General features: G+C 53.3%; 1 protein-coding gene across 3 annotated transcripts in view; it reads right to left on the reverse strand.

Annotated features, from left to right (window-relative positions):
* Positions 1-12,391, reverse strand: part of FAM120A (family with sequence similarity 120 member A) — an 87,307-nt gene that overhangs the window by 23,251 nt on the left and 51,665 nt on the right. For 2 of the 3 annotated variants that reach the window (XM_072842127.1, XM_072842118.1), the window contains exons 9-11: positions 10,599-10,826; positions 8,091-8,265; positions 469-718 (exon numbers count right to left, since the gene is read on the reverse strand). In XM_072842127.1, the coding sequence (XP_072698228.1) occupies positions 469-718; positions 8,091-8,265; positions 10,599-10,826 (653 nt within the window). Of the gene's footprint in view, positions 1-468; positions 719-8,090; positions 8,266-10,598; positions 10,827-12,391 lie in introns of those variants that run through there. The other variant, XM_072842138.1, reaches the window with a different exon arrangement.

The raw sequence follows: 12,391 nt of genomic DNA on the forward strand, positions 1-12,391 counted from the left end.
CACCCTAGGTTAAGTGCTTGCAAGGAAAGAACAGATACATTTTCCCAAAAGAACTCCAAATGACACATAATAAAACACGTATAGCCTTTAAAATCCCTACTTTTTTTTTTTTTTTTTTTTTTTAAGATTTTATTTATTCAGAGAGAGAGAGAGGCAGAGTCACAGGCAGAGGAGAAGCAGGCTCCGTGCAGGGAGCCTGACATGGGACTCGATCCCGGGTCTCCAGGATCACACCCCGGGCTGCAGGCAGAGCTAAACCACTGCGCTACTGGGGCTGCCCCCAAATCCCTACTTTTTAAAGGATAAAGTATGTTTAAGATCATGACATTTCTATCAAACACACCATGTAGGATGCACTCCAATCCACACTGTGTTCCATCTCAGACATGAACACGGATGAGCACAGTGGCCCAGGATCACAGGCACCCTCGGGCACAGCCGTGTGGTCACGTGGGAGGCCGCACCTACCGTAGGACGCAGCACAGCACCGTCAGGTGGGTGGGCACGCTGGCCGGGTTGAGCATGGCTGGTGTGTCCGACCTCATGCAGGCCAGGAAGGCCCTCATCCTGCGATTCTTGTCCTCCACAGCCTTGCCCAGCCACAGCCGCTTCAGGTTGGGGCACGTCCACTCCCTGAAGGCCAGGGCTTCCACCAGCTCCGGTGTCTGTGGAGATTTCCCTTTGTACGCTGCCCACTCTTTAATGATGACAGGTGGAACTGGAGGAGGGAAAAGCAGAGGAGACCCATTTGTGCCCAGCTCAGCCACCGGAAGCCAAAACAAATCCAACCCTCCAATAAGCACAGCCTGAGGATGCCACCGCTCACACAGCAATGCATTCTCTCATCAGCAAGCCACCGGCCACCAGTCCTCAGGTCTAGAACGTCGTGTCCCCTGTGCACTGTGGTGGCTCAATCAGATTTCCATTCAGGCCACCAATAAGTTCTTCCTCAATCAAATCACGGTTTCACTTCCCCATATAACTCATATGTATAAATCAAAGATGTCAGAAAACATTTATTAAGTCTGTTAAGTTTTAATAGTAACAACTAGTAAAATTTACAGAAGTACATGACTATCACAGAAATCCAAAGGAAATCCAATTTAGATATCTAATCTTTTTCTACAGACACACACTTTGACTAATCAGATCCAAAAAGTAATCTACACTTGGTGCCACTTTGTTGAGAGTCCACTTTAACAGACACACCTGTTAAACTGTGTTTTTAAAGATTGGTAAGAACAAGCTCCCTGCAGTAAGACCCCAAGAGCCCAGGAAGGCAGCAAACAGGCAATAAATAGTCCATGTTTTAAAATCCCAGGTGATGTCAGCACATGGTAATTCTACTCAGGAAGACTGAAGACAAAGCATAAAACTCCCCATTTTACCTCCAAGGAGGCAAGCTCTAGCAAAACGGCCTCTTACCCGTCACTGTCCAACCATTACTGGAGTCCGTTAATTCTTAAAGCACAAACAAGCACTTTTTCCCATATAATTTTGAATACAAGCAAAGGAATACAAGCAAAGGAAAAGCGTGGCAGGCGATACAGCAATGGCCCGGCACGCCACAGGGAGCTCAACCCAAGGTCTCCTCACCGCGCTGAGGGTACCAGCAGGTGCGGGGCTCTGGCTGTGCATTTCCTAGGCAACAAGAGCATGCCTGAGCCCAGGACCCAGCGAGCAGCCCTCGTGACCCACCCAGAACCAGGATGGCATTGGGACCCCACCGCCACCTTCCACGGGGCCACCCATCCAAACAACAGCACCCAGGATGGGCTCACTTCCCCTGGTGCAGCACCCGAGGCAGATGGGGGAGACTCAAGGCCCAAACTCTGGTGGAGTGAGCTCTCCCCGTCCTGCCTGCACAGGGTCCGGAAGAAGGTGGGCAGCCAGACACCCGGACACACAGGGCATCAGCCACAGGACAGCCTCACATGGGGCAGGGAAAGGTGTGCTGCCAAGGGGGCCTGGAACCCCCGCCCCCAGGAGCGGACTGCAGGTCAAGATAGCGCCCCAACATCCTCTGACAGAACAGCGACACTTTAGTCACTGGGAAAATCTCTTCCATTCCCATTTGAGTATCTTAGCATCTAAGTATTAAAGAAACATCTAGAACACATAAAATGCTTAAAGTCCACTGAGTGCAGAGATACACACGAGTAGAGCGTATAGCAGTACATGAACCTTTGTGTTCATCTGCATTCTGAGAGCCAGTCACGCACCCACATGGGTCCCGTCCTTGGACTCACAATCCAGCTGCACGCCTGCCAAGCCCTGGCACACAGGGCACACACACAGGGTGGCCGTCACTCCCACGACCCCCTCTGCCCAACTCGTATTGCAGGCTGGCAGGCATCAGCCCCTAATACACGGGCCAAGGTTGGTCACAAAACAAGCCTTTAACCAACAGGCTGGGTGTCTACCAGTTAACCCACTAAGTTCAGTTCCACACCAAAAAAGCGCAAAGACACTCAAATCTATTTGGTAACATTCATTCTGGTGGCAAAACTCAAAGGCACCAGTGAGGCTTTACCTCTGGTTATAGGGTTAGCTCCCCAGGCTCTCCATGTCCTCCCACCACATACGCAGGACACAGAAGTCTGTCCGACAGCAAAGCTGCTCCCGGAACTCACTCCATGCATCACAACTTACTGGTGGGGAGCCTGTGGCCCGTCGCCTCCCAGGTATTGACTGAGCACCTCCTATGGACCAGGAGAGGGTGGGCAGAGCGGAAGCTGTGGAGGCTGGGGCCCAACCCCTGCACTATGCAGACAGATGGTGTCCTTGACCCCTGAGGCCCAGCCCTGGGAGCAGGCACCACAGCAAGGGGTCAAGCAGTCAGTACCACAACCTCGAGGAGCACAGACGCCTCCCACCCGTGACGCGGCCACGAGCACGTGAGGTCAACCACAGTTAACGCCTAGAAGCCTCGAGGGTCAGTTTCCAGAGTGACATGCGGCAGCCCTGGTGACCCCACTCACAGGACAAGCAGAAACAGAGGAGTGACCAGGAAGTCACGTGGGCTTCCAGCAGGGAAGCTGGAGCATCACTCCTGGGCACACACGTCTGGTACTCAGACAAGAGCAGGGGTACAAGAGTATGGCCACAACGGCCCACAAGGTGAAACATGACCTCGGGCCCAGGGCTCCAGGGACCCAGCCGAGCCACCATCAGCCAACATTCACCGAGGCCTTTCCCTTCACAGAGAAACTCACCCATTCGGGCAGACCCGAAAACACTGGACGGGACGCTATCTTCCTCCCCTTGCGCTAAAGGGACACTGACATCAGCAAAAACAGCTCCTGCTGCGGGTTCTGGCACCACCTGAGACCTCGCTGGGGATGCACCTTCTTTACACGAAGTGCAAGCCAGGACCTATGATGTGTACACTCAGACTGCGGCTGAGAAACCAGCCTTTCCCTCAGACAGGAATCGTCGTCTTTGGTGGCACAAAGGACACGGGGAACCAGCGACCTTGCCAATCCATCATAACGCCGACGGGGATCCTCCCAGGCCAGAAGTAACGACGATGTTTGGTTTTCTAAGCCATTTTCAACCACCTGGCGGTGGCTGGGAACTGGCCCACATGAGGAACGCTCGTGAGCATGAGCTGGGCCTGCAGAGGACTGAGTGTGCAAGGGGGTGTGACAGCTCATGGGTATGGCTGCGGGAGAAGATGGGAGATAGGCCGCTCCCACGACCATAGCCTGCCGGGCTGTGGCCTGCATGCAGGGTGGACGACCGCTATGCCTGCCAACCTCAGGGTAGATAGCTGCTCTCCTGTGTGACCAGCGAGGCCCAGGACTCAGCACATGTGAGACCCTAAAGCACACGGGACCAGAACAAGCGCACACTCCCCGGCTCTGCCTGAAGAGCTACAATGTGCCCACTTTGATCTGCTGTGTCTGCACCCCACATCTCCCCCACTCTGTGCCCCCCTCACCTCATGCTCCTCACCCCACACCCCCTCACCTCATATCCCTTACGTCCCCCTCACCCCGCACCCCCCTCACCCTACGCCCCTATGTCCCCACTTCCCCCTCACCACACGCTCCCCTCACCTTACACCCTTATATACCCTTGACCTTACATCCCCCCTCACCTCACACCCATTATGTCCTTACGTCCCCCTCACCTCACAGTCCCCTAATTTCACGCCCCCTTGACCTTATATCCCCCTCACCCCACTCCCTTCACCCTGCACCCCATGTCCCCACATCCCCCTCACCACACGCCCCCCTCACCTCACGCTCCGCCACCTTATGTCCTTACGTCCCCCCACCTTACGTACCCTCACCTCATGCCCCCCCATCTTATGTCCCCCTCACCTTACATCCCCACATCCCCCTCACCTTAAACCCCCCTCACCTTACGTCCCCTTCATGTTCTATAAGCCTGTTTCCTACTTTCTCTTGGGGTCCTGAGGAGTCTTGTTGAAGAAACAGAGGCCAGTTTTCCTAAGGGGACAGTAATTTGAAAATGTGCACGTCACTCAGCTTTGCTTCCTGGATTTCTCCCTCTTGTACTGTGGCTGAGGAGTCCCGTGACCCTGCAGTCCTCTGGGAACCGGGCCCCCTTCTGTCCTCCATCCCCTGACCTCCTGGCAGGGTGAGGGATGGCCTGTCCTTACCAAGCCACCAGCAGGTGGGCGTTCCTGTCCCCAGGCCCCGGCCGAGAGCCAGCAGCCACGCAGGTACCCTCCCTCCCCCTGCCCTGGGCAAAGACTCCTGCAGGGTCTGCATGGCGCTGGGAAGGGGCCGCAGCCCCACTGCCTCAGCCCCAAGCAGCATCCTCTCCTAGTCAACGAGCCTCTGATGAATTTCCTAACAGCGAAACAGTGAAACCCAGGAGTGGACACAGGAAACAAGACATGTGTGTCACTCGGTCTGACTTCCACAGGCCAGAGTTTATAAGCATCTGAGGGTGGATATCCCTGTCGCCACCTAATGACTCTAAAAACAAAACTGTGCTAAGTCACTAGAGCGCTAGACCTCGCGTTATAGATAATGAAACGCTTTATCCTGCGCCTTGATGCAGAGCCCACATCTCCAGGACGCCTGGGAGCTCGGTCAGTTCAGCGTCTGACTCGATCCCCTTCACCAGCTCAGGTCAGGATCTCAGGGTCGCAATGGGCTCGACGCTGGACACGGAGTCTGCTTTAAAAAAAAAAAAAAAAGAGACTACATTTCCTTACATGTGGCAAGAGTTCAGCATTTTTAAACAACCCTTTGGCTTTTGACGTGCCCCTGACTGGTTCTGACGACAAGGCCCTCGTAGGGACGCCCCAGCTGTCCCAGTGAGCTCCCTGAACTTGCGTCTGTACACACAGCCAGCTGATGCCGTGCTCCACCCGGAGCCTCCTCACCTGCTGCCAAAGGCGGGCTCACCTGGACCCACGGAGTGCACGGCGGGGCCAGTGGGCATCTGAGTTGGTGCTTTAGGAATCTCCCACAGAGTGGCCACACCTAAAGCCAGGTTTCAGCACTCAACTTTCAAACCTTACAGCCCGGGACTCCCAAGCAGCGGCTCCCAGCACAACTGGCATCCCCATGCTCCGTGCTCCCAGAGCCTCGAGGGCTTGCTTCCTCCCTAAGAACACCAAAGTGCGCAATCACCACACATCTCAGACAGGGAAACCCACAGTAGGGGCGTCACCACGTCAGGGTTGAGCATCAGCTGGGATGTCAGGGCAGGCCTCAGGGAGCGGGCCTCGGGGCAATTATCACGCACCGCTAACAGGAAGTGTGAGAGGAGTGGCACCATGTTCCTCTCTCGCTCCAGGCTGGCCTTCAGGAAGCTGCCCAAGGACAGAAGTCTTCTCTGCAGAGAGCCAGCCCTCCAGGTAGGGGGATAATCCATGAGCAGTAGGACGTTACTGAGCTAACAAGGTATCCCCTTGTTAACACAATGCATGAAACAAATTCAGGTTTATCAGGTTCCCAAAAAGACCAAACAGACCTGAAGACCAAACAGACCTGAGTTCTAATGCCACTCATTTCAGAGCTAACGAAGGCCTCTTGACCTGTAAACGCAGTAGGGAAATGGGCACATCTCACCCCCGGAGGCTTACGGTTCTCCAGAACACACACGAAGTGCACACTTCTCGAGGTTCCACAGCCACCCCGGGGCTGTTTCCGCTCTTGTCGCTGTCCCCACCCAGCCACCTTCCTGAACAGCACGTTCCACCCCAACCCAGCTTTCAGTGGCTCCCAGAGACATCAGAACCCACTTGCTTTTGTTACCTGAACAGAAAGACTGGTGCACCGGCCTGGCCCAGAAACCCAGCCAGGGCGCCCCGGGGGCACATTCAATTAAGGTTTCAGCATCAGCTCCCCGCACTCAGTGCAGTCTGCTCAGAGTCTCTCTCTCTCTGTGCCCCTCCTCCCTGCGCTTTCCCCCAAGACAAATAAATCTTTAAAAAAAACAAACCTCAGCCAGTCCACACATCCCCTGCACAAGGGCTTTAGACCTCACAGAGCTGTCTGTACCATGGCTCTTTCTTCACCATACTGTCCCCCCCATCTCTCATCAGGAACAGCGCCCCCTGCATGGTGGACGTACACACCGGGCCCTGCACCACCGTGCACTCTGTCCTCTCTGCTGCCCACTTCCCCCACTGCCACTCTTGGGCCAGCGGGACGCCTGCGCAGCCCAGGTCCAGGACCCCAGGTCCAGGATGCAGCAGGGCAGGGACCAACTCCTAACCTCCCGCCAGTCCCCGCACCCGCAGCTCCCCTGGCCTCTCGATGGGAGGGCGTGAACAGAGCACAGCAGCCCCACCCTGGAGCCTGCCCAAGGTCCCAGGCTGCAATCACTGAGAATTCCTGGGAGCGTGTTAAGTAAAGATAACTGTTTCTAGAATATAACCAAATGAGAAAAAGAACAGCTTTTACTCCAAAAGCCAAAATGGTGCTCGGGAACCATGGACACGGCAGGAAGTGGGCTGTCCAGGGCTCCGCAGCACCCGGCAGTCTAGGCTACAGCCCCAGGACGGTTAGGGCTGCTGGGGAACAGAGGGAGGCTGGGGTACAAGGCTCAGGCTGGCTGACCCCGTGTCCACCAGGCACACCCTGGCCTTCCAGGTCCCCCGATACCACAGTTTCCCATAGGGCCCCAGCCCTGGTAGCAGTGGCAGACGCATTAGCGACAGGTAGCTACAGAGCTCAAGTAACAACACCGACAGGTGCTTCATTTTAAGGCTCAGCGAACCACATTTTGGCAGAGTAACCAGACACAGAAAACCTCAGAACCTATAGAACAAGTGCTCAGAATCCAAAGGTTAGACCCACTGTCCCGTGCGTCCCCGAGCACAACTAAGCGGCAGCTTCCCCACACCCCACTGCCAAAACGACCGGCTGTGCACCATGCCTTGACCCTGCAGTCCCGAAGGAGGGGACCATCTGCCAACCTACGCTATCCACGGCTCAGGAGATTCTGATTCTGGAGTCTGGGTCTTAGGAAAATTTTCTGTGTCTCCTAATAAATATACGACGACTTTTACATTTCTTATGTTAGTAGATAAAGTGACCTAAGACAGCAAGACAAATTCACCCCAAATATTACACTTGCTCGTTGGAAGATGGAAACTGCATGCTCTGACCTCAGCCTCTGCCACATGTCCAACGGCAGCACCTTCTCTCTTTCCATTTCCCTCCACCCCAGGGTCCATCACCTGGAGTCCTCGAGGGGGATGGTGCCCAGGGCTCTGTCTGCTGCGGGCTGTGCACAGCGAGGGCCTCCCCAGGAACACAGACTCTGCGGCGCAGACCCGCTCGTGGACACTGGAGCAGACACCGCTGTCGCCCTGCCTGGGATGCGCTTGACACAGGGAGAGGGCGCCCGTCCGGGCCATTTCCAGATCAACCTCCAGTGTAAAGTGTACATGTTTTACCAAATACACGACATGACTGGAATGTTACTAAGGAAAACAGCCCGTGGCTGGCCCTCCTGTCCTCAGGGCCCCATGAAGCCCACCGTCTCATGTGGGGACACTCAGGGCAGACTTAGTCACGATCCTCTAAGGCTTTGGAAAATGCACAAGAGGTTACGAGGTACTGAGGAAAACAAACAATGGATTTCACAGTACATACATTCTGGTGGAAGTCTGTTCTTTCTAAAAGCAAGTCTCTCAGTTTTCTTTCTGCTTTCTGCCAAGCTAAACAGCACTCCGTAAACATACTGGCGAACTGGCCTATAGAGCAGGGCGGCGGGAGGCAGGTCTTTGCTGGCTTCATCTTCAATAGAAACAGCAATTTTGATTTCACCCTTTGCATGGAAGAAAGCAGAATAATATTGCACATTTTTCATGTTGAATTTACAACAAACTCACAGAAATATACTGCATTATCTCCAGTTAACGACATTGCAATTCTATTCCAAATCAATTGCTAAACCACCTGAGTGCAGTGGGGTGTCAGGGAGAGTTCATTTAGCGGGTTGTCAAAATGTATGCTCAAAGAGTCAAAATAAAATCTACATGGTTTCATCTTTAATCTGGAACCCAGAGCGTAAGGAAACCACATAGGCGACCCCGAAATCTTTCAAGCAACAGGTAACAAATAGAATAGAAAATGCTGAGAACTTGCAAATTTTACTTATGAGTCAAGATGGTCATATGTAATGAAATTCATAATTTTTAATGACCTACGTGAAATCCAAGAAATGAGTATCCTGAAAATAAAATGGTCAAAATGTCTTTATCAAGCTGTTCCATAAGTCATTACCACGTGCGAACATGGTCTCCCAGAGAGCACACCATGCGGCATCCCTCCCTCTGCAGGGGTCGGCAGGTGCCAGGCCTCTGCTTTGGCCCCGCGGGCCCTTGGGAGGTGTGCCTCCTGAATGAGGGGCATGCACAGCTGCAGGGGCAGCCCTCAAAGGAAGGCCCGATCTGCTCACGCCCTGCAGCCAACATGGCACGAGGTGAGGTGCTGTGCATCTGCACCTGAGATGGCCCCATCTTGGACATTCTATGGCATCCAACTACATTTCAAGAGATTTTGCAGGGAACTTTATTTAGGAAAGTTCGTGACCTAGAAGTATACATATGACCTTCGATGTCTATTAAATTTATCACTACATACTCTGAATAATTCCATGGCATTTGCTCTTTCTTCACAGAAATTTCATTTCAAAACTGGTCTCTCCCTTATCCACACAGACCCGGTACTTCTATGCAGTGGGCACTCTCTCTGGGTCCCTGGCTCGGCCGGCTGCCTGCATGAGTGTGAAGCCTCACCTCACTGCAGACATGTCGGCCTGACAATTTATTACCAGAGCCACAGGGCTCACAGCAAACAGCACACCTGACACTCTAGGCTCTCCCTGACATGCAGAAAAATGGTAGGTGGAATTTTAAAATCTGAAGAGAGAATCATTTACTTTTCTCAACCACAGTCACTTTATCAAGTCGGCCCTTGAGACGAGGGAGTGGTGGAGGATGGGGCGACTGTCACTCAGCCTGGCCCCGAGGAGACCACAGCGGGCAGGGCAGAAGCACAGGGGTCAGGACCTCACAGCCCACACGACCCCACGGGGAAGGGCGCACTCTCCCCCAAACCTGGGTCCCTTCAAACTCAGCAAATCCTTCTCCCACAACAAGAACCTTCCACTTACCCTTACAACATGCGTTGCCCCTGGAAAATAAAATGTTTACCTCACAACCGTAACCTGAACAGTGATACCGTGCGTGCAGACCGTACCACACAGGGCATGACACCTGCAGGCGACTTTAAACATAAATCATAGGAGCTGAGTGAGTCTTGGTGCTCGTGGACTGACACGAGGGAGCGGTCCTCGGCTTGGCCAGCTAACGGTCGCGGTCCGGCCCGGGGTGCCGTGGGGCTGGGGGCCTGTGCACTTACTGACCCCACCATACAAACCGCAGACGGATTGCGGAAAACAGGGAGAAAAATGTCTGATTATCTGTGGAGCTACAGACACTGACAAAAACATGTTAAAAATACATGATGGTAGTAAACCCATCCACGTGAGAAATCGGGTCACCGAGGTTACGTGTTAACTCGTGGGTCTGGGGTATGAACGCCAACAGAAAAACGGCAAGTCCCTGAGAAAATTTACATGGACACGTAGATCCATTTGAGACAAGATTCAAAAACGATGCCACACTGATGTCCAGCGAAGCACACATTTGGTCAGGGGACCCTGACACTGTGCAAACACAAAATCGCACTTTCTGACCTTTACCACGTCACACAGTCCTGGCTCTAAGGGCTGTGCCCGCCATGTCCCAAAATACGCAGCTCGGTCCACCACCCTGCAGGGGGCTCCAGGGCAGGGGACAGAGAAATAGGCCCTGCACAGGACTTCTCACTAAACCTGACATCATGGCATCAATGTGGTACGGGAAACTTTGAAATTAGAAATAAAAATAAAATCACAACTCAGGAAATAACATGATGTGCCATTAATTAGAAATCTCAAAAATACACTCTATCAAACTGGAGGAGAAAATCAGACTCTGCCCCGTCCTGCTTACTGCATTTACGGTGCGCTTTTTCGCCTTTTCTCCCAAAGTGCAGGAAGGGGGAAATGCACTCCTTTCCCAGGGCTGGTAGGACAGAACGTGGCTGCCATACCTTCGTCAGGACGTGGAAGATGTAAGGGTACATCAGCCCCTTCTTGTGCCGGTGCTCCGCCACTCTCAGTACCTCAGGCGCCACCGGGGGCAAGGGCGGTGTGGTGATGTCCATGTGGTTTCGGGTGGGCATGGATAAGAGGCATGGGATCGGCTGCACAGTGCCCAACTGGCTTCCCTTCCCCTCAGCGAGCTGGCTGCCCGAGGAGGCAGTGGACGAGCCTTCCGTCTGCAGAGCACAGGCGAGAGGGGTCAACAGGTCAGGTCATGAGGTCACAGCTCCCCTTCCACTGTGCCTCCCACACAGAGGACACAGTGGCAGTGATGCCCGGAGCCTGTGTGGGGGTGGACGCAGCTTCTGCTGGTGGCCCCATCACCGCAACTCCTGGGGCCCCCAACGGTGGAAGCAGCACTCTGTGCTCCCTGACCCCCGGGTTACCACTGTATCACCCCTGTTGTGTGTGGGAACGGGAGGAGATGCTCAGAGAGGCTGTGTCACTCCCCAGGCCTCACACCTACTCCTCACCACAACTGACGTTTAGAAACAGACACCCAAACTCAGCCGTTCCCTCTGGTCATCTGTAACCCCAAACTAAGTACACAAAGGGAACAGCTTACCAAAAATTAAAGCAAAAAAAACAGGCTAATTCCTTGTTTTAAACAAGGAATCATTAGAGCTGATGAGTCACATCTATATATAACGACATAAAAATATGTATGTAGGACAGTGTTAAGTGAAAAATACCCATCCTGTAACAGCCAATCTCCAAAACAGAACGTGTACAAGGCGCGCAGGGAAGAGCAGCGGGTACACAGGGGCCTCGGGGATGGGAGGCCGTAGGCAGCAGGCTAGGGAAGACAGGGAGACGCACCCCCTACACTTTCTCTCTACAAATTTTAGCAAAGTCCAAAGTGTTTCCTGAGATCAATTATTATTTGTACAATAAATGTTTTATTTTTTCTCATGATAAAGGCTGGAAACAATAATTGCTTAATTTTGTGCCAATCTAAGGAACATACATTTCTGTTTGGAAACAAAATATATTCTTCACAGTGGTAAGTACTTCACTGCTCACTTCTACCCTTGAAAACAGAATTGCCAAATCTGATCTTAGGACCTAAGTCAAGGATAATCCACAAGGGACTTCTGTGCTCTCCCCTACACACTGTGGACAAAACAGGTAACAACTTCAGAAGGTGATTTGCTAACAGCAGGCATGCACAGAGCATTTCTGCTGCTTATGCACAGGACGACCCACAGCAGCGAGAGCATTCCAGAGTCTTAAATGAATTTCCGACAGAGTCGCATTGTGTACACATGAGGCCTCTCTAGCTAGAGATGGGCCATGTCCTGAGGGACCACGTGTTGGTGCAGGTGTGGCTCTGCCGCTAAAAGGTATTCCTGGGGTCGCCAGTAACAGGTAGGACCAGATAAAGGGGAACGGAATATATGTGATTCCCATTTGTTGTGATTCTCGTTCAATCTCCATAAAACCCTGCAGATGAGGGCTCCTGACCAGAGCGTGCGTCAGCAGACAGGAGGCATTCCAGCAGGGCCACCCAGCCTGTGGAAGGTGTAAGCTGTGCCCTCCCCCTCCCCCACAGGTCTGGGGACCGCCCCCTCCCCTGCACTGACATCTTGGATCCCCTCCCTCACACCAATGTCTGGGACCCCCTCCTCCCTGCCACTGACCCCCATTCCCTTCCCATACCCAAAGAGTGTGACACCCAACTGCCTTCCCGCCTTCCCAGCCAGTGTCTATTACTCATAACGTGGTTTTAAAAAGCAGAGCA

This window comes from Canis lupus, chromosome 1, assembly GCF_048164855.1.
Source record: "Canis lupus baileyi chromosome 1, mCanLup2.hap1, whole genome shotgun sequence".
NCBI classification, from domain to species: domain Eukaryota; kingdom Metazoa; phylum Chordata; class Mammalia; order Carnivora; family Canidae; genus Canis; species Canis lupus.